Source organism: Eleutherodactylus coqui, chromosome 9, assembly GCF_035609145.1.
Source record: "Eleutherodactylus coqui strain aEleCoq1 chromosome 9, aEleCoq1.hap1, whole genome shotgun sequence".
Lineage (NCBI taxonomy): Eukaryota > Metazoa > Chordata > Amphibia > Anura > Eleutherodactylidae > Eleutherodactylus > Eleutherodactylus coqui.
Genome location: NC_089845.1, coordinates 139,641,701 through 139,664,147, shown reverse-complemented (window position 1 = coordinate 139,664,147; position 22,447 = coordinate 139,641,701). Strand labels below are relative to the sequence as shown.

At 42.1% G+C, this 22,447-nt stretch overlaps 1 protein-coding gene across 1 annotated transcript in view; it reads left to right on the top strand.

The window, feature by feature from the left end:
• Positions 1 to 22,447, top strand: part of PREX2 (phosphatidylinositol-3,4,5-trisphosphate dependent Rac exchange factor 2) — a 320,125-nt gene that overhangs the window by 159,937 nt on the left and 137,741 nt on the right. The window contains exons 15-19 of the mRNA XM_066578561.1: positions 41 to 113; positions 351 to 493; positions 5,502 to 5,594; positions 6,831 to 6,979; positions 19,967 to 20,052. Coding sequence (XP_066434658.1) covers positions 41 to 113; positions 351 to 493; positions 5,502 to 5,594; positions 6,831 to 6,979; positions 19,967 to 20,052 — 544 coding nt within the window. The remainder of the gene's footprint in view (positions 1 to 40; positions 114 to 350; positions 494 to 5,501; positions 5,595 to 6,830; positions 6,980 to 19,966; positions 20,053 to 22,447) is intronic.

Here is a 22,447-nt window from a genome sequence, read left to right as displayed (position 1 = left end):
TTTTGTCTAGAAATGTTTTAATATGCATTTAACGTTACAGGGTGACTGCCGTACAAGAGAGGAAGCAATCATTCTTGGAGTGGCACTTTGTGATAATGGATTCATGCACCACGGTATGGTACAGGTTTTATTCTATGCCGTTTTTATCATATTGATAACATTTTCTAAGCCTGGATAACTTATCCATTTGCATTCACAATTGAAGTATTCTATGACGCTTCATCTTTTCTCCTAACTGTCCTTGTCTCGTTGTGTCAATACATTATCATGAATGTATAGAAACATGGTTTTTCATCAGAACACTACCTGTATAATGGTATTTTTCATGTGTCTTATTTGCTATTGTGTAGTGTTGGAGAAGAGTGAGTTCAAGGATGAACCTCTGTTATTTCGATTCTTCTCCGATGAAGAAATGGAAGGATCTAATATGAAGCACAGACTTATGAAACATGACCTGAAGATTGTGGAGAATGTTATTGCTAAGTCCCTCTTGGTATGTTCTAGACTAAACTTGCAGATAGCAATTCCTTATATCAATCTGTGCAAGTGTGCACATCCATTTTATTTTGGGTGTATTTACCTATTCAAAGGGTCAGGAGGGGTGCCGTGTCTCCTTAAGGAGAGAACCACAAAAAGTGTGTGAAGACACCAAGGGGGTAAGTGGGTCAGAGGATGGTATAGTTTCTCCCCAAGGAGAGCATCCAAAATGGGTGTGGGGACACCTAGAATGTAAGTGAGGAGACTTATAAGGCCATGCAAGCTCCCCTGGGTAATTTATGCAAATAAGGAAAATGGAAAAGCAGCTCTGCAGTGCCACCTATTGGATGGCAGCATTCCTTCAAATCAGTGTGACTTTTTAACAAGTCCTAATAATGATTGGGAATAGGAAACCAAGCCAGGTTTTCTGGCTTGGTTTTCTATTCCCAATCATTGTTAAGACTTGATAAAAAGTCACATTGATTTGAAGGAATGCTGCCATTCAATAGCTGGCACTGCAGAGTTATTTTTCCATCTTCCTTAATTTCCTACTCAAAGTAACGCTTTGGTATTGGCTAAACAAAGAAGGCCAAACTGCTTCTCTGAATACCTGATGCACGTTATGCATAGTATGCATCAGTAGGCGAAGACACTACGTGCTGCCTCTGTTGGCCAGTGTTGCCCAAATGGACAACCCTGGTCAGTCAAAGCAGGTATAATGTCTTATACTAAAGATGCATACTAATGCACAGTGTACATCAGGTAGTCAGAGAAGTGTTTTGGACATCTTTGTTTCTCCAATACCAGAGCGTTGCTTTAAATAGGTAAATACACCCAGCCATCTTTGTTTGTCCAGGCCCTGATGGTCGCTTTAATTCTAGAAAGCTTGACAAGGGGTGAACATACCATATGTGAAACCTATGTAGTCTCTCAGCAGCCTAGTGGGTGGTGGGGGTGTGTTGTCATCTTAAAACAAAACCTTCTATTGTCTCTCGACCTGTTGAATTTTATGGCTCGCAATTATTGGTGGATTGGAAAGACGTAAGAGAAAGGGGCTCTATGCAGAGAAGTTTAAGGGCAATGGATCCATATATTGATTTTGCATAGACAAAGGAACACTTGATCGCACTAGACATAGGTATCAATGCTTCCTATCTGTATATATTAATTCTGGTTAAGATTTTGTGATATTTGTATTGACCTTAAGAGCCAATAAAGAGCTTTACTATTATATTGACTGAGTAGAGGCAATGTCAATGTTCATTGCCCATACCCAGTAGGTGTAAGGGGGGTTTATAAATCACATAAATCTTTTGTAGTATCAGCGATTACTGGAGTTTAGAATAAATTAGGCATTAGGCCACATTCACCCCTGCTTAAGGCCTTCAATTTAATTTCTGTTGTTCAGCTCCATTATAGGAGCTGAAATATGTAAATACTGGAAGCATTGGATCTGGAAGATGCCAAACTCATATGGCACCAGATGAACCCCGGTTACTGTAGTGAGGTCTATCCAACTTTCTGCATGCCACTTGGAATTTTCCCAGATGACATAGCACCACATGCTTCACTATGTTGTCAGGAATTTTGTGCCAAATCTATAATGGAGGCTCCAATTGGAGGCTCCAACACAGGTGCGGACATGGCAGTATCTGTACATTCTCAGTAGCCAAGTTCTTTCTCTCACCTGTAAGCAGGGTTGCCAATTGTCCATAAAAATAGAGGTGATCTTTTTTGGGCTAAACAGTTTGATAAATAATGAAATTACTGATTAGGATAAAGGATCTGCATGTCCTGTAACAGGTACTTAACCCTTGTTGGGAGTATTGGCTGAAACAATATGAGGGACAAAGAGCTCTGAAGTGTGCGGAAAAGTAAAGAATACTATGCACAGTGCTTGAGATAAGCTAAAGGGGTATAGTATGACCAAGAGCCATGTGAAAAATATAGCCATGATCTATAGATTATTGATACTAGTAAGGCCTACTAATAAAAAAACAAAAATGATCCAGCCGAGAGAAATAAGGAAAATTTTGCAGACATCATGAAAATTACAGAACGTCTTGTAAACAACACTTATTCCCAGATATATAATTTTACCTACAATTGAAACAATATCATTACATTAATTGACATAAACTGTCCCTTTGAATGACCTAAATTATTTTAGATCGATAGAAGTAACTTTAAAAAGAAATGGAAAAAAAAAATTGTGCATTTTTGTAAACAATTTTTGAAACATTTTTGTGCATTGGATGAAAGGGTATACGATGTAAAAAGATTATAACAGAAACACATTGTCATGGTTACTAATGCACAGGTTAACTCTTTCCAATCCAATTTGTAGCCTGGTTTTCCTAGGGGGCTTACTCTTTTTCTGCCGTTATACAACAGCGCTATCTGCTGGCTAGAGCCAGTACTGCATGAGGTGATACATTGGATAGACTCCAACAGCAGAGAGGCCAGCAGTATACAGTAAGAGAACCCTGACGGACATCTTCTAACATCAGAGCTGTACAGCCTTAAATCCTAATGTCTTCAGAGGTCAGACAGTGGATTGGAAAGGGTTAATAATTAGAGATGAGCGAACGTACTCGTCCGAGCTTGATGCTCGGGCGAATATTAGGGTGTTCGGGATGTTCATTATTCGTAACGAACACCACACGATGTTCGGATGTTCGGGTTACTTTAACTTTCTTCCCTGAGAAATCTTTTCTATATGCGCTCAATGGGGCCGGCGGCAGCAGCGCCAACCCCATTGAGAACATATAGAAGACAAATCCTTCTTCTCTGCCACAGCTGTAACAGCTGTGACAGAGAAGAACGATGTTTGCCCATTGAATTCAATGGAACCGGCAATACAGCCGACTCCACTGAATGCAATGGGCTGCCGGCGATCGCGGGATGAATTGTCGGAAAGGGGTTAAATATATAAGCCCTTTCCTGCAATTCATCCAGAAATGTGTAAAAATAAAAAATATATATATACTCACCTGGTGCCGGCAGACGGAGTTCAGCGCGGCAGGCTGCAGTTCTCCTGAACTGCTCTGAACAGCTGTGAGTAGTATTCAGCAGCCGGGGATTTAAAATCCCCGCCTGCTGAATGAGAGGCCTCTGATTGGTCACAGCCTGACCAATCAGAGGCCAGCCCTCACTCACACCCATTCATGAATTCATGAATGGGTGAGTGAGGGCTGCCTCTGATTGGCTCAGGGGCAGCTCTCATCTTTATTAATAATGCACTCTGAGATGGCATTGTAATGCATAAGCAGACATAATATTATGTGTTTTCTAGTAATTTACTGCAAGATTAGCTACTAGTAAAATTAATCCAGCTATAATAAAGAAGCCGGGATAATTATGGAGTTTAGAGCTGTGTCTATTTTATGAAGAATTTTCATAGCAGGGAAGCAGAAGTCTAAGTTCTACACGAGAAACTCCTCTCTACCGATCCAATCCTTTGCACATCGCCACCTCTCTTACTTACTTGTGTTTCATCTGTTAGGCTCTTTTCACATTCTGTTTTTTTTAATCCAGTGCTGATTCCATTCCGTGTTCTGTCCTCCATGTAGAAAACAGTATAGGGACGGAATCCAGGATGGCATCATAGGGGAGATAGAGAACTTTTTGATCTTCATTTCACATATTTTCTGTGTAGTGCGTCAAAGTAGAAGATGATATTCACAGTGGCCTCCCAGCTACAGTACAGTAAACGATTGAGGGGAGGAGTTGATGGTAATGGTAAGGGTGGTCTCTGTTCCCTGGTGTGGTAGCTTGGTTTAGCGTGATAACTGACTGGAAGAAAGTTCATGGAGACGGAAAGTAAAAGTTAACATGTTTATATAGCATCAAGATGACGAAGGTTCAAGTCCTTTACAATACAATTGTTAAAGTCCCATCTTGAAGGTGGTGGCTGTAAGTACTGTGGCCTTTGTGTTTGCTCCATACTGCTGATGTGGATTTTTCACCTGCACTTTGTACCATTTCTCCTCCTCCAGAAGTCAGATCCAGAAATGCCTGTTAGGAATTGTGAGGATTTGTCCCCTAAACCAGCTGTCTTGCTTATTTTGCACTACACAACCAAGATTTCTTTGACTTATATATTTACTCCTCCCACACGCCCAATGCTCGTTGGCTGATGGGTGGGAGGCTGTGTTACCAAACTGTTTTACCCTTCTCTAGAGTAAACTCATAGAATGGCAGAGTTAGAAGGGACCTCCAGGGTCCAACTCCCTGCTCAGACTCTCTGCTAGCCACCACTTTTAAGATGAGACATTTCACAATACGTTAAAAGTACATTTAAAGTTGCATCTATGCAATTTCGCAGAACTATTTCTGGGGCACTATATCTGTTCATATGCATTCTTTACACTGTGTTTTTCTGTCCAATGACAGACAATGATAGAAACTATGTGAGATGGAGACTAAAGAGATGAGATGGAGACCAACTCCCCTATGGTTCTGTCTTGATTTCTGCCATCATGCAGTTTTCTGCATGGAGGACGGTATGTGGAATAGAATCAGCTCTGGTTTCACAATACAAAATGTGAAGCCCACCTTATCTTATACATTCTGTAAATCACATGCTGCTGTGTTAATGAATTTAGGCTTTATTCTAATTGGAAAGAATTTCCTACAACTGTGATTTGCATATAGTTTGGGTAAAATCAAGGTAAATGCATGGTATGAAATAAAAAGTTTCTTAATGTCTCGGTACATTCCGCAATTGTTAAGAGAATACAACACTTTAAGTCATATCTAGAGATGAGCGAGCACGTTCGGATAAGTCAGTTACTTGAGCGAGCCTCGGGGTGAGCGGGGGGCGGCGGGGGGTAGTGGGTGGGAGAGAGAGATCTCTCTCACTCTATCCCCCGCCGCCCCCCTGAACACACAGACAAGAATGCAGTTACTTGAGAAGAGCGAGTCTCGCTCAAGTAACTGACTTATCTGAGCGTGCTCGCTCATCTCTAGTCATAACACTGTACAATATACCTCAAAAGACGGTCTACAATTTTCTTTTCCAGGTAAAGCCCATTGATGGGAGCTATGGTTTTGCATTAGAGGATAAAAATAAAGTGCCAATTGTTAAATACATTGAAAAAGGTTCTAATGCCGAGGTAAGGCTCTACTAATTTATCCCAAAAATTAATTTTAAATTTGAGATTCGAATAAATGGGCAACAACAAAATGCATGAAATAGTTAATGTATTTGTTTAATTTATTGTCTTTGTTGCTTTCCTTTGTAAATTGAAAAAAATGAAGGACATTTACCGAACCGGTTTAGTTTTCATTAGAATTAAAGTTCCGTACTGCATTTACATTGCAAAAGCAACCATTACTAATAGAGATCAATGTAATATGCCTTTCCAATCTATTCATTTCCTTACATTTTGGATCATTGCATATTCACAAACTTTCTACAGTCACACCTGTCTGTACTACAGACCCATAGGCTTTCCATATGTCACTGGCTAGTGCTGCCACGAGGCACTCCGTATGGATTCCATATGATTCACTAATAAAAACAAACAAACATGTGCCTCTATATAAAACCACAGGCGTGTGAAGGTACAATGTGAGCCCATACTGGTCTACAGGAGCTGTGTTACAAGTAGAGATGAGCGAACGTGCTCTTTTAGAGGAATTACTCGATCGAGCATTGCATTTTTCGAGTAACTGCCTACTCGGCGAACAGATTCGGGGGGGGGGGGGCTGTGGGCGGCGGGGTGGAGCGGGGGGTAGCAGGGGGGAACAGGGGGGGAGCTTTCTCTCTCTCTTTCCCCCTCTCACTCCCCACGCAACTCCCTGTTCACCCCCGGGGCCCCCCGAATCTTTTCGCCCGATTAGGCAGTTACTCGAAAAAAGCGATGCTCGATCGAGTAATTGCTCTAAACGAGCACGTTCGCTCATCTCTAGTTACAAGTCCATACAATAGAACTACAATATGGTCTGTGCCTGGGACAAGGCTAAACATTGGTCCAGTATAAATGGCATTTCATTATTTGTGCCATTGCCCATTTATTATGCCTATTGAACTGCTACAGAATTTAATTACATTTTTACCGCATCTCAATACCGTATATGCATACGCTTATGATACATAAATGGGTAATAAATTGTACGTGTGCCATAAATAGTGTACATTTCCGGATACTTGATCTTCATCCTATGAGTTACAATTTATTTTTCTGTTTAATCATGACAACCTGGACAGTAAGGCTAATTATCGTGCCTAATGTGGTGAGCGGCGTGCAGATGGCTTGTTGTTCTAACACCAGGCTCTTTATTTCATGTGCTCTGCAGTGGAAAATGTAGCTTTAATAAAAGGAACTATTTTTGTCATTCGCTCCCAGTTGTCAGGAATGGCGGTCGGAAAAAAAATCTATGCTGTTAATGGTGACCTTGTTTTCCTGAGGCCGTTTCACGAAGTGGATTGTTTTCTGAGGACTTGCTTAAACAGCAGAAAGCCTCTGAGGATTCTCATGAGCACAAAACCAAGGGAGTAAGTCACCTCTTGTCCTTTCTATTTTAAGACGCTGATACACCTTTTCATTTCCTTACAGTTTTGTTTCTGTCAACCATATTTAACTTTTTAGTTGCCATCATTCTTATTCGACAGGAAATGCCGACAATCTACAAGCTTTTTTCAAACTTTAAGGGCCACCTTTGGAGTTGATTTTCAACGTATGAAGTACTTATGGATTGACCTAAGACCATTATGAAATAAAGACATGTTCTTTAGTCTGAAGATAAGGAGGGAAGTTGAGTTTCCTGCAGGTTATTCTTAGAATGATACTCCCGCTAATGGTCAGGACCACTATTTATACTCCCACCTAATACATCCTTTCCCGCACAACCAACAGGAGCTTTGCTGAAATAATTCAGGGCACAAAGGACACAATTGTGTTATTCTTATAAAGGCCATGCCACATATATTAATCAAGAATGAAAAGGACTTGGCTGTCCCAATATACTACTTGGTGTTGAGGAACTTGTGTTGAATCTTTGGAAAGTTCAGTTTGGCCGCTTTGCCAAACTCCTGCAAAAAGTTCAGTTCAATCTGACTTCGTTTGAACCGTACCAAAACTTTGCCAATACCCCTAAAACTAGTGTATAACACTGTCTAAGAGTCCTCCTTCTACTCCTCTTCTTCACCTTCTTCTAACAAAACTTTGCCATTACACCTAAAACTGGTGCATAACACTGCCTTAGGGTCCTCCTGTTCCTCTTCCTTCCCTTTTCCTCCTCCTCTTCTGCAGCCAATTACAGACCTCAGTGCTTGACCACTGAGGTCTGTGATTGGCTGCAGCAGCCTTTGACATACAGTTCACAGGCTGCTGGGAAGAACACACCTGGAGAGTATATACTCTTCTATTACTTTGGGACATGGGCATCTGCATTTAAAAAAAAAAAATTAACTTGGAAAACCCTTAGTGTGCATTCAGACGTCACTCATTTTCTGCAGATTTTGTTATGAATCTACAGCAGATTTTACCCTTTCTATCCTTAGAATAGGTGATCAATATCATATTGGTGGGGGGACAACGCCTAACCTCCAGCCAGTCATCTGTTTGCCAAGGTGCCATGCAATGAAACTAACACAGCTTCATACATTGTACAGTGGCCGGGAATGGTACTGCAAGTTAAGTGGCACAGCTGATCGGCCGGGGTTTCAGATTTCAGACTCCTATCAATCTGATGTTGAGAAAATATATTAACAACAGGTCATCAATAAACAAAAGTCCCGGAATGCCCCTTTAATTTCTTAATATATTATTATTTGGGTAGGAGCTGCATTATTGAGAAACACATTTCAAATCCCTTTCTTTCCTTCAGACAGCCATAGAGTTAAACGATACAAGCCACCATTAGGGGAAGATTAGAAGCTAATTGTTGACAGATTCATTATTAAGTTCAGTGTGAGTTGGATAAATCCATATGCAGTAATCTCCTTAATTCCCAGTATTAGAGGCGACAAGAAGAGGAGTAACTTGGAGCTGCAGGGCTGCAATGCTAAATTAGGGCCTCCTAATATAATACATCATTCATAGTACTGGTTGCCTTATATGGGGATGGAAGAACTTTTGCCCACCTATGGCTTCAGGGCCCGGGTACAACCACATCCATTGCGCCCAATATAGTTTTGCCCCTGGCCACAATCAGCATATGAATTTTTGGGGCGTTTCGATCCAAAGAACATAATAACGTTCAAAGTTTCATACTGCTGCTGTGTTTTCCACGATCACAAAACTTATAAAATGACTTGCATGGAATGAACGCAAAAAATAGCATTAGTGCCATCATAAAACTGCGTGGAAATACCAAACTCAAAAATGCGTTATAAGCATGTAATCACACTAATCACCTGCTATAGAGACAGGGTTCAGGCTCGGGTTTTTCCCTATTCCCAGAGACCTCTGTTTGGGAATCTTAGGGTTAGTAGGTTTTCATGGTTCTGGAACTGGGAGGGCCGGATCGTCACAAGGTGCCCCAGTCCACATACTCAGGCAGAGACACTAGTAAGAACTCATGCCCCGGCTCTGACCAAACCAATTCAGGTCCGGAAGTAAGCCTGACTCATGGCAACAGCCTGTATGCTTCGGGAATGTCTTACATTATGGTCTAGGTGGCCAATATTTCTTCTTTTGAACAATAACTTTAATGAACCAGAACAACAAATAAACTGTTAATTTGCCATCAATGGGTTTCTCTTGTTCTTGACCATTATCGGATCAGTGGACACATGAGTTACATCTTATTAAAGTTCCTTTGAAGTCCTCTTTTCTTGTGTAGCTGGTTTCTCAAAAGTACGTACCCGGTAACTTGGGTTTTCGAACTTTCAGAATAACTGAACTACTCCCCTGTTGTCGGGTAGAGGGGAAGAGACGGCAGACAATGAGATTTCTCTTTCGTACCTTGCATCCACAGTCTGTGGAACTGTGTGGTTGCAGTAGCCAAGCCTTATGTGTCCCATAGGGCTTGGCTACTGCAACTGCACCGTTCCACAGACTCGAATGCACACATATCCTTTCAACAACAGCTTAGCTTCTTCCTGAACACTTCCCATTTCCGGTCTGAGTTTTTCCGACTCAGTTCCTCGCCCCCGTCCCATCTTGAAGTCATAGTATCATGCAGTACTCCTGCTCAGCAAAACACAATACAAGCAATAGAACAGCAAGACAATCATAAAGACAAAACAAACCACCCTTCCATCTTGGATCTCCCAATGCCAGTGATCAGCACATTCATTTTTATCTGCATCATACCACCTCTGCTAGTGCCCCATGTTGCGACAGGTCTCTTTAGAGTCTACCTATATCCGTGGTTGCTAGTAATTTGGATTGTGGTTGCATTAGGTCAGACCTATTGTGCAGGCTAATGAAAGGCTATGGCAGTAACCGTAACGTAACTTTGAATGTTACGCTTGTACAGACCAAACTAAGTACCCAACATACTTGCCTTCGTGTCTGAGTGACTGGCACACTTGAAAGGTCCCAGTGTGTAATCCTTGCCTTGATGTGTGAATGACTGGCAGACATTAAAGGACTTCGGATAGAATACTTGCCTTGATGTGTGACTGACTGGCACACTTTAAAGGGCTCAGTGTGGATAAATGGGGTCTGGCAAGGAAGTAATGTTACGATGCAGAATATGCTTAATTATTTTACTGGGTTTTAATTTAGGCATCAGTAAAGCCAGTATATGGAAGGTCAGATGCTGCTTCCTGCTGAGAAGCATAATTGGATGCAGTGTTTCCATGCTTCAGGGACTAGTGTTTGGCAGTAGGAAGCCTGATACTGGGAATTGATACAGCTACATCCTCAGTATATAGCAGGCAATGGAGTGTGAAGTGTAAGCTTGTTTTCCTAACATATGATAATAGCTCTTCATAACACAACACCTATATATTCTTGCATCTGTACATTGCTATAGACTGAATGTACATCTGAGTCTAGTCTATTCACTAAATGCAAAGTAAAGCAAATTCGTCTGTAGCAACATGCAAACAGTAATACATGTAAACCATAAATGTGCAGATGATTGTGCACTTGTAAGAAGCAATCAGAAAGGTCGGTAGTGCATCTATGTTATTGTACACTCGTTGTAAAAACTCAAATCAAGCACCCAGAAGAAGTTGTCGTTTTGAAGCAAAATTTGGCATGCAGCTAAATCTCAGGCAGATATCCAACTAATTAGAGTTGTGGCTTAATTAGATGAATGGTCTTGCCAACTTTGGCCCTAAAAGTAGTTCCACTCTTGGCCTATAAAATTCTCTCAAAGGCTAGTTGTTTATAGTGGACCTCTTCCTCCGCTTGTGTGGAGCTTGTTGACCACTAGAGACCTGTATGACGCAATCAAAGAGATTTCACCCCGTTAACAGAGTTTGAGAGGGGCGCATTATTGGGATGTGAGAAGCTTAGTGGTTATATCGACAAATTACTCACCACCTGGGCTGTTCTGACTAGACTAGTAGAAGATATTAGAACCAGTGCATGCATGAGGGCATACTAGGCGACCGGGCTCAAGATGCCCTTGACAGACCACCAATAGAGAGAATTGGCTGATCACCCGATAAGCAAGTGCGGCACTAATTGTTTTGTTGTCCACCATCCAGAGATAAGTGGCACCATCATTACAGGCCCCTGAGAGAAAACCATTTCCAGGCGCTTGCCTGAAGGACATTTGGTAAAACGGCACCCATTATATGTACTGCCTTTGACATCCACCCACCATCACCTTAGTTTGCAGTGGTGTTGTGAATGACAAAACTGGACTGCTATGGAGTGGAACTGGGTTGTCTCCAGCGACAAATCCAACTTTAGTTGGGCACTGATGATGTCCGTGCTGATGTCTAGATTGATGTCTTTATTAGCTCTATAGACTGATGGGTAGGCCTGTGGCTCAGAAACTGTGTGCGATTCCAAAAGAATACCTTGAATCAGTGTAGATGTTAACCGTCTTACCTTCAGCTAGCTTACAGGCTTCAGTGAGTGCTGTCAGCTCAGCCTCCTGAGATGAATTCCCAGGATGGAGTGGTTTTTGCACAGTTACCTTGTTGCTTGTCACCATTGCACAGCCTGTTTTTTCTTGTCCATTTTCATGGTATCTGGAACCATCTACAAAAAAACTCTAAGTCTGCATTACCAATGGAAGTTTCAATATTACTTTCAAGACCCTTGGTTTTATTTTTCATTAATTTTAAACAGTCATGCATTTTATGATCACCCTCTGTTTCCATCTCCCCTTTTTCGAAATTCAATGTAAGCAGTGAAACTGAATTCAAAACCATGCACCTTTTTATGGTAATGTGTGAGGGTGCTACCCTGTTTCCCCAAAAATAAGATGCGTCTTATATTAATTTTTGATCCCAAATATGCGCTATGTCTTATTTTCAGGGGGTGTCTTATTTCGCCGCGGCAAATCCGTCTGTGGCCGCTAATCCCTCAATTGGCCAGCATTGTGGGCGAAATTCCTCAGAAATCTCGTCCACATGGGACAGCGAATCTGTCATGGCAAAGCTGGGAGAAGCCGTTGCTGTGGTGCGGATTCACCGGCCACAGAAACGGAAAAGCGTGCAGCCAGGTCGCTTCAAAACAAGCGGCTGAGTGCCATGGGTTTTGAAGCAGCGCTTTCCCGGCGGAAATCTCGCTGTTTATCGCTGTGGCCAAACTGCGAGATTTCCGCTGGAAATACGCTCTGTGAGAACCCAGCCTTAAGAATCACACACAGGTTGCCTGACTCACACGCAGAGCCATAAAAAAATAAGGGCTGTAAAGTAACGTACCAGTCTGCAGACAGAAGTTCCTGTACCACTTGTAAGCAGGGATGGTATTGCAGCTTCCGGCCACCAGGGGGAGCTCGTCACAGCAGACATGTACAGCAGGAACAGAATGTACAGTATGGACTTTTCCAGCCAGCAACAGGAGCTCACAACAGCACACTCGTACAGCACAGCAAGGATAGGATAACAGCAGACTGTCTGCAGATCTACCTATACATCTGGAGGTAGGAGACAACGGGGATGGCAGCAGGGGACAGGCCTCTTGACTTGCCTGCACACTTTACTGTGCCTTACTATCGGGGGGGGGTGCCTTATATTTGAGACTTCTGCAAATTTCAGGGGGTGCCTTATTTTCAGGGGTGCCTTATTTTCGGGGATACACGGTAACATGGTTTTATACTTAGTAAGCATGGCTACTGAGAAATGCTTAGCTTGTGCGCCAAGGAGTGTTTCCAATATAGCATAAGCAACCATGACTGAGTAGGTGACTAAGTAAAATGGGGGTGAACGTGTTAACTACAACTGCCACAGCCATGACTGTGTGCACACGATGCTGACCCTTGCATCAGAAAGTCTAATCTTGCAGAGTAGTAGGCCAGTGTCCTACTCTTTCTGCCTTGTTTCTGGGTGAGTATGCCTTGCTCATGCCCCCCTGTTTTATGTGGAAAAGGGTGAAGGAAATGTCATAATTATGGAGGCCAAAAGCCAGAGCTAAGACAATGGATCTTTTGAGATCCTGAAAACATTGTTGGTCATTTCAAATTTTTGAAGGGACATGCAGTCATAGAGCAGTTTCTGAAGGCTGGAGGCTTTGGGTATCTATTATCTCCAATATCACTTTAATCCCAGAAAGTAAGATCATTTCCGGGAATTTCTGTGAAATGGGACAGCCTAGACTGCCTGAATTCTATCAGAAGTAAAAAGTCTAGTGCCTTGGGAAATGCAGTGGCCTAGGAATACAACTGAAGGTTGGCAAAGCTCATGTTTGGACTTGGATGCCTTGCAGCCATTTTCCCTCAAAAAATGTAACAGGTTGATGGTTTCCTCCAAGTGCTGTTCAATAGTTTCACAACACAGGAGCAAATCATCAACATATTAAAGCAGTGATGTGCTGAGATATTGTGGAACCTAGTTTTGCAGAACTGTCAGTAGGGTTTCAGAGTACTGCTCTGGGGAGTTGGTTGCTCTCTGTGCAAACCCACACTAGCAATACTGCAAGCCATGATGTGTGAAGGCAAATCAATGCTGAGCACCTTCTTATAAGGATATGCTGAAGAAAGTGTTTGCGAGATTCACCACTGCAACTTTTGTGGGCATGGTTGGGGACAATTCCTGGCAAAATGCCCCACTTGTTGGCAATTATAACATTTAGAATTTGCAAAGACCCTTTTTTGTTGGGAGAGGTTACTGCGTCTGGGGGTCCGACATCCGTTCCTGACGAGGATTTTGCATCACATAAGTTCTTGAGGATTTTTGTGGATTTTTCTGTAGTTCAACAGAATGGCAAATAGTAAGAAGATCATGAGTCTTCATAGTTTTTGCCTCAAGGTGAGCCAAAAAGACAGCTTATCAAGTGTGATCATGCATCCCATCCAAAAAGGTCCAACGCAAAATCTTTTCACCTGCTACAGTATTATATTTAAACCTCATGTCTAACCATGCAGTCTGGTATAGTAGTCAGTCACATTCTCTCCCTTATTTTGAGTGATATGATCTAATGTGAGAGGACATATATCCAGCTGTGCTTTTTCCCCAAGCTGATATGCACTGAACAAAATCAATACTGGACTGTTCTGTGCATTTGACTGCAGGTTTAGACACTTCTGACAGGGGCCCCAAATGTATAGAACTATTTGGTCATATAGTGACCCATCACCCTTCAATGCATGTACAAGGGTAATCAGATCCACCATGGTGGCTGTATAAGTAGTTTGGATGGTTTTCAATTGTTGAGCAAATTCCACAGGACTAGTGCTGTACTGGTAAGGTTGATAGACATGTTCTGTTAAGAGTTACAGTCTGTTGTACTCCCCCTTCACCCATCCCCAATACTGTCCTTGCTGATGTAACACTTGGATACAGGGGGGAGTGACTTCACCTTGGGCATGTCCATCCTCTTGGTGACATACTAAGAGGAGATGCATAGAAAGAGAAGGGTGGTGCCAACATCATTGTCCTACTCCCTTCGTCTCTTTCAACATCCTTCATTCATCTATCACTGTGCAAGAAACTTCCATTCCCTTTCATTTCCTTATAACCTCCACCTCACGCTCTTTCGGAGCCTCGAGTCTAATTATTCACTTCCTTCTCCAAACCATAGTTTTTGATCCAGCCTCCATCTGCGTTCGGCATACCTGCTTTCTTAAATATTTTCTGACACTCTTACGGTGATTGCTTCCATGAAACATCACTCATGACCTTCATATCGGTCATTTCCTTATCCCCGGGACAAGAAGACGTGGAGTCTCCAATGTTGAAACTTCACTTTGGGACTTCCCTGAAATACCTTTGTTTCATCAGAAAATGTTTATAACAGCTTTGCTATTGGGTATCCCTTTCTTTGATCTTTCACTGCTTAAATAGACATTCAAAGTGTGAACAAACACATTAAACACAACACCAGTAGGAATCCTTCTGTGCTAGTACTTCCAACCACCTCTAATCACTTTCACACCTGGTGGCACTCATTCCACTGTTTCTAGTCACATTATTCTTTACACTTCTTCTATGCAATACCAATACATTACAAACACAATCTGGACTTCTACTCAATCATACTCTTCATACACCGATTGATGATTTATGGCAAGTGAAATAGAAACTGAAAATTGTACATTTTCCCCCACCCAACAGAGTCAAACACTTGTAAGGAGTTAGAATCAACTATACTTACTCACCGTTCTTACTCACTACGGTTTGGTGCTTGGCTAGTGTCAGTTGTCCAGAGATTAACGACAGGTCCCACATATTAGCATCTCACTTGTCCACATTCTCCACCAGAATGTTAGAGTATTCAACTACTTTCAGGTGATACTGAAGAGGTATGAAAGCCTGCGACAACCCCCCACAAGGTTACACAATTCAAAGTCTATAGCATATGTGATTACAAAGGTTAATTATGACAAAGCTGCATGCTCAGCATCTGAGACCCTGTTAGTAAAACTATAATACATGTCTTTTGTACTGTTATGCACACAACACTACTGCATAAAATATAATTCAATACTTTCACAGGCTCTAAACCAGAAATAAATAGGAAGAAAAAAATGTGTTGTCACTCCATAAAATGTTCTTCAAGTTCCTGAATCAGAGATTAGATAATACAGATTTTTATCATCTTCCGTCTCCCTCTCTATTTAAAGCTGGGACATGGCTGATGGTGTGGGGCTTAGGTAAAGGTCCATTTACACGCAAAGATGATCGCTCAAAATTTGTCAGAAGCTGACAGTTTTGAGCAATCATTTGCATTAGGTACTAATGGGCTAATCAGCTCATTAGTAGCTAACTAGCTACATTTGCATGTATTTAGAGAACAGCGGGTGGTCTGTTCTCTAAATACATCACTATTGTTCTTCAGTGGGCAGCAGCTTGCATACAATGCTATCAGCGCTGCCTGCAGAGAACGCAGTATGCTGACCCACCTATCAGGGAAGATAGCTTTTATGCTTAGCTTAACTGGCTATCGCTCAAAAGCCATCGTTTAGATGAATTTTGAGCAATAATCATTGCGCGTAAATCAGCTTTAGGTCATTGTATATAGTCCAGATTTAAGAGGGTATGATTCTTTCTACTGTGTTAATGTTTATTCTGTATCCTGCTGTGTAAAAGGGTTATGTATTGCTGTGGCTGAACGACTCCCTGAATAGGAAAAAGTGAAAGTGGAAAGGGAACTAGTGTTAGTGTGGCTCGCTGCTCCATTCACATGGGGGACATGGGATGTGCCGTACTCAGAATCCTTTTAGGTTCCAGCAATCAGATAGATGATAAATGATTTTGGTGGTATAACCCCTTTAAGTGAGAGAGGTATCTCCTGAGACATACTGTATATAGAAGAGCTATAGAGCAGAACACACTCCATCTATATATGTATATTAATAGGAATATGACAGGTATTCAGGGTTTAGGCCATAATGACATGAAAAGTGGATACTAAAACCCTATGTTTTTCCGAATGTGAGGTTAGGCTGTCTCCCAGACCTTGACTTAATGTAATGCATTTTCCAACCAAGCCCATGTTGTTCTTTTATATCTTGCTGTTTTTGGTGCAGACTTGTATTTTCCATGGCCGCTAGCTTTGTTGGCTCTTCTACCTAATTGTTTCTGCAGTGGCTTTACTTAATTCTATTTCCACCTGTAAAGTTATTTCCTTTGGAGAATTACTCAAACTTTAGGCCAAGGTCTACAATGACAGAATGGTACTTTGATGTAGAAGGAGTAACTTGTGATGAAGTGGGATATTTTACAGGAATCCCTCATTTAAGTTTAAACCAGAAAATGACTCAGTAGCCAAAGTAAATATATTCCATTCTTTTTAAAACAAGGGCACGTGGATGGGTCTGGAGGGCTTAGCCTCACGTTTATAGGTTTGGATATATTTGCTTAAAGTCTCAATGCATTTTTGGTCACTGTTTTGTGAATGTAGTACTTATGCAGTCCTATGTGTCACCATGGTTACACAATACAAACAAACCTGTATTGTCTGATACTGCAACTATTCGTTTTTCACAGATTTTTTGCATAGTGAGATAATTTACTGTACTGAGTAGAACTTGCAATCAATAATAGTTAACTATGGGTAGATTCCATCAATTGTTTTGCGATCCGCCTAATATTTAATGTGGACAGGACAGTTATACTGTCACAGGGACTATAACAAGGATTGGACATAGTGGATTAAACTTGTCAGATCCCTTGTACCCTTATATAATCTGAGTCATAAACTGCTGGTAACCACTTGTTCCCCTATAAGATGACATGCTACAGTAGTCATGAAGAACAGAAACTGGAGAAAACAGACAGTGCTCAAGAACTAACCTCCTTAAACAAAGGTAGTCCTTGAGCGCTGTTTGCTTTTTCTGTTCTTCATACCTGCTGATCCCTGACTGCTAGATCGGGCAGATGTGACTGGCGCTCTCCACTATGGATGCCTCTGCTGGACAGGGATCCTCCTTCACCCAATGAGGTGCATATACAAGGTCCACCAGGCTTTTAGGTGTTGTGGTGCTCCCCATTTTTGCATGCTGACCCCACCACACCAGGTGAGTCTGTTCCTGTACACTCCATATTTTTACTTTTGGGGGGCACAGTTCCCTTTTGTGAATTTCACTTGTGTATGCTACATTAGTGGAAACCCTTTTAAACATGAAAATATATGAGGGAATATGTGTGAAATATAGCTGGCGCTGCGCGACAGCCATGACATCATCATGTGACATCAGCCAGGCCCATGTGACTGTGGTGTTGGTGCATGCGCTTGTCATTTGGCGCCAAGCGTCAATGTGTAGAAATACATCTGCTGATGTGGGGTTTGATTGGTTAGCAAGGAGATGGTTTTCCCTGCCAGCCAATCAACGATTATTGTAGTATATATAAATTTGGGTCACATCTTTCAAAGGGCGCCAGGTAATCTTCTGCATGGTAGAGTTCTGGTCTAGTCCATGTCCTACCACTATCATCTCAATCAGATAAATCCCTGGTCTTCTTACTTATTACTTGCTGCTGTGTATCAGCTTCCTAGTATTTTTCTGATTATTGTTAATTACATTTGTCGATTATCATCCTTTTTTCCCCATCTAGGGACAGTCTAGGTATCTCTCAGGTTAAAGACGTATGGCTGCCCTAGTCAGGGCAGTCGCCCTGCTTTTTTCTGTTCTCCCATTGTTAAGTTTCATAATTAATAGGTTTGTTCTGAGTTTTCACATAGAGTATATACCCGTCCTTTTGGACAACTATTATGTCCGATCTGGATGAGGTGTTTTTGGTGTATGGCTTACATGTAACTTTAGCAGTCGGCTGAGCATTCACTTGACCTAAAGATACAATGTAAAAGGGTTGCTTCATGAAGAGAACCCATTTTTCAGATGAAGCTTGTCCAGTGATCATCTATTGCCATGGGTCCGGATCTTGAAATTCTTAGCAAACAGAGGCCACTGCAGGGGTAATATAGTATTATATGTGGACCACCTAAATGAGTGGTTGACCATGTATTGTATGACCAGCCTGTCTCCACCTAAGCAAGACATTCTCCACTGTGGCTTAAGACCCCCATACAAATTAATGAATGGTCATCTGAACCTTCTGATTTTGGCAGAACTGGATACTCTCGCATGTGTATGGGGGCTTTCCAACTTTCCATCAACAGATGATGTTGAATTTCAATGCCCGATCCTTTTGTTCACCTAAAGATAAGCCGAGGTCTGAGGTGTCGGGCTGCAGATTTCTCAACTTCCCCCATGAAAAACACATGAACACTTGGAACTGAGCATTCATGTGCTTATGGGTGTTGGGAAAAATAGTTGTCAGGCAGTTGTGTTCAGGCAACAGCTATTAAAGGTGCTCAGTTAAAGACCCGCCCCATGACATCTATATGGAGAGACATTGTTTTATTGAGACATACCCCTTTAACGATAGCTCCTTAGATTTTCCTTTCATTCTTATGGGACGCCCCCAAAACACAACGCAATGTGTGAGCTGTCAAATGGCAGCTCTGCCAAATCTCTATCCTACTGTCACTGTATATATTTTATATTACTATGTACCATTTCTGAAGTATATACTTCATTTTGACAATAAATATAGGAGGAGAGTTATCATATGTGCAGTTCTGTTGCGATTATTCGCAGTGACTTTTTAGCTATGCTTAAGTCTAAGATGCGCCAGATTCCTCAAAGTGCTGCAGCATGTTGCATTGGCACAAATACCTTCTTTCTCTATGGTGTGATAGTTTGTGCTGAAAATACACCTCCTTGGCGCTGGAGTAGTTTTGCAACTATTTATGCAACTTTTTAAAAAGTTGCATGTTCTAAATTGGGTCTAAGCTGCTGCACCACATGTCCAAAGATTTAGGCTAGAATGAAAATGGGGTGACCTGGTGTGCAGATTAAAAAAATAGGCACCCAAGGTTCACAAATCAGGTAAAAAGACCCGAAAAGGTGGCATTTCAAGACAAAATCCAACAGCTGTGATTAATCCCCCCTACATACATGCACTTTTTTTTAAAGAAAAAAGCTCACATTTCCACAAATGTAAGTTGCAATGCGGTAGAGAATGCATCAGCAATAGTAGGCAGTATAAAAAGGCATCAAAATGGAAAACTCTTGAACTTTCTCATCATTCTCTCAAATATATGGTTTGATTTAAATTCTTCCTCCTCTATTCTGATTTATGCAGAAAGCCTTTTGATCTGACGCCTGTATGTTTGTTTCTTTGTTCTTTCACTAACACTCTTCAGCCGCCTCTTGTTTGATGTATTGTGGAAATATCTCCAGATTTTTTTTTTTAAATGACGTATAATAGAATTTTCTATTAGAGCTTGTATTTTCCTTTGTATCCATAAATATGACAATCCGCTGATAGGAATGATATATGCAGGTGAAATACTGTTTAATATTGCCATACAATATCCTTACCTGCCATCCAGGACACGTTGTCAGATTTTAGGACTTTATTAGTAAATAATATCTATACTCTTCATTATTTCTCTTCCAGGACAGTCAAAATTCCAGATTCACCGGAGGGTCTCGGCTTCCAGATAAGGGGATTTGGACCATCTGTTGTACATGCTTTGGGTAGAGGTACAGTTACGTTTTAGTAATTCTATGTAACCTCTCAATGCAAAACTGAAAATAAGAAGGAAGGTAGAGAGTATGAAACTAAGGCAGGGGCGTAACTATAGAGGGTGCAGGGGATGCGGTTGCACCCCGGCCCAGGAGCCTTAGGGGGCCCATAAGGCCTCTCTCCTCCATATAGGGAGCCCAGTACTATGAATAAAGCAGGGGCCCTGTTACAGGTTTTGCATTGGGGCCCAGAAGCTTCAAGTTATGTCTCTGTGCAGCATGGTTTAGGTATGGGTACTGGTACAGAAACAGATAGAGGAGGGGCCCCAGCTCACGTTTTGCATCAGGGCCCCTGAGCCTTTAGTTACGCCCCTGAACTAAGGGCTTCGTAAATGGAGGTGGAGCGGGCCAGAGATCTCTTCCGGCCGCCCGCCTCCATTCACAGTAAGACCGGGCTAACACAAACGGGTCGGATTCCGCATGTGCAAGATCTGCGATCATCCGCGGAAAGTGGTTGCAAATGATCGTGGATGCAAGCGTTTGTTTCATGCGGATGTACACTCTGCACAGCGTATTGTCTGCATGGAAGAAAGACCTCTCTTTTTTTTTGCCTCCAGTCCGCATTCCCATTTTTCTATCTATCTCCTTTTGAAGTTGTGGGCGTATCTGCCGCTCATATGCAATGTGAATTGTGTATGGGTGACGGAACACTTGCATCTATTGACTTGAATGTTGGTTGTCCACACAAATAGAGCATGCTGCAATTTTTCTTCTGCTCGTGGAATACGCAATTCGTATCCGTGAATATGAATGAAAAAAGTGAAAATGCATGCCTTTAATGCCCCCGCTTCAGCATGGATCGGCCGGGCAGACAGTGATCGCGGAATCCGCAGTGAAAATCCGCCCGTGTGTGCCCGACCTAAATAGACCATTGATCATAGATGAACGACGGCCAGTTTACATGGCCCAATCATTTTTATGCCTGCTGAAGCTGAATGACGAACGACATTGTGCGCCATTCAGTCGATCGCAGCATTCACACTGAACGATTGTCATTCAGATTCCCATGATTGAGTGAAAATCTAACTGGTAATCCTTCCATGCAAAAGGGCCCTAAGGCCGGGGTCACACAGACGTAAGCGCATTTACATGCACATTTCCGCAGCATATTTTCCCAGTGGCCATTGTATTTTTGCGTGATTCACTGTGCTTGTTGCATACGCAAATTATGCACATTTGCAAGCACGAGAAAACACACAACCCTGCTGCCATTCATTGGAATGGGTAATTAGTTCAATGTGTTCTCTTTCCGTGCGCAGGAATACAGAGCATGCTGCATATTTTTTAACACAAAATACGCTTATGTGAATAAACCCATTGGAACAATGGCTACTATTAACTGCGTATTACGCGTGCAAAGTTTGCGTACTCAATATGCTGCACAAATAGGTTTGTGTGAATCCGGCCTTACGCTTACTGATATATAGATTAGATATTGATCAGTGGAACTCACTAATTTCAGTGGGTTTGACCGATCATCTAATACATTATGACATCTTCATGCTTCCCCGACAGCAGATGTGGCAGGAGATAAGGATCAAGCTGTTGGACTTCAACTGCCTGATCCTTTTGTCTGTCTATCTATCTCTCTATCTCATATCTATCTATCTCATATCTATCTATCTCATATTTATCTATCTCATATCTATCTATCTATCTTCTATCATATCTCATATCTATCTATCTATCTATCTCTCTTTTGTTCAGTTCCTTAAAGGGGTTGTCCCGCGCCGAAACGTTTTTTTTTTTTTTTTCAATAGGCCCCCCGTTTGGCGCGAGACAAACCCGATGCATGTGTTAAAAAAAAACAAACGGATAGTACTTACCGGAATCCCCGCGCTGCGGCGACTTCTTCCTTACCTTGCTAAGATGGCCGCCGGGATCTTCACCCACGGTGGACCGCAGGTCTTCTCCCATGGTGCACCGTGGGCTCTGTGCGTTCCATTGCCGATTCCAGCCTCCTGATTGGCTGGAATAGGCACACGTGATGGGGCGGAGCTACGAGGAGCAGCTCTTCGGCATGAGCGGCCCCATTCACCAGGGAGAAGACCGGACTGCGCAAGCGCGTCTAATCGGGCGATTAGACGCTGAAATTAGACGGCTCCATGGAGACGGGGACGCCAGCAACGGAGCAGGTAAGTGAATAACTTCTGTTTGGCTCATATTTAATGCACGATGTATGTTACAAAGTGCATTAATATGGCCATACAGAAGTGTATACCCCCACTTGCTTTCGCGGGACAACCCCTTTAACTAAACCAAGGGCAGCATGAACCTGGGACAAATCTGCACAGTGCCCCTATTTAAGTGTTATTCTGAAATTTTGCAACATTTCAGAATAAACAACTTTGAA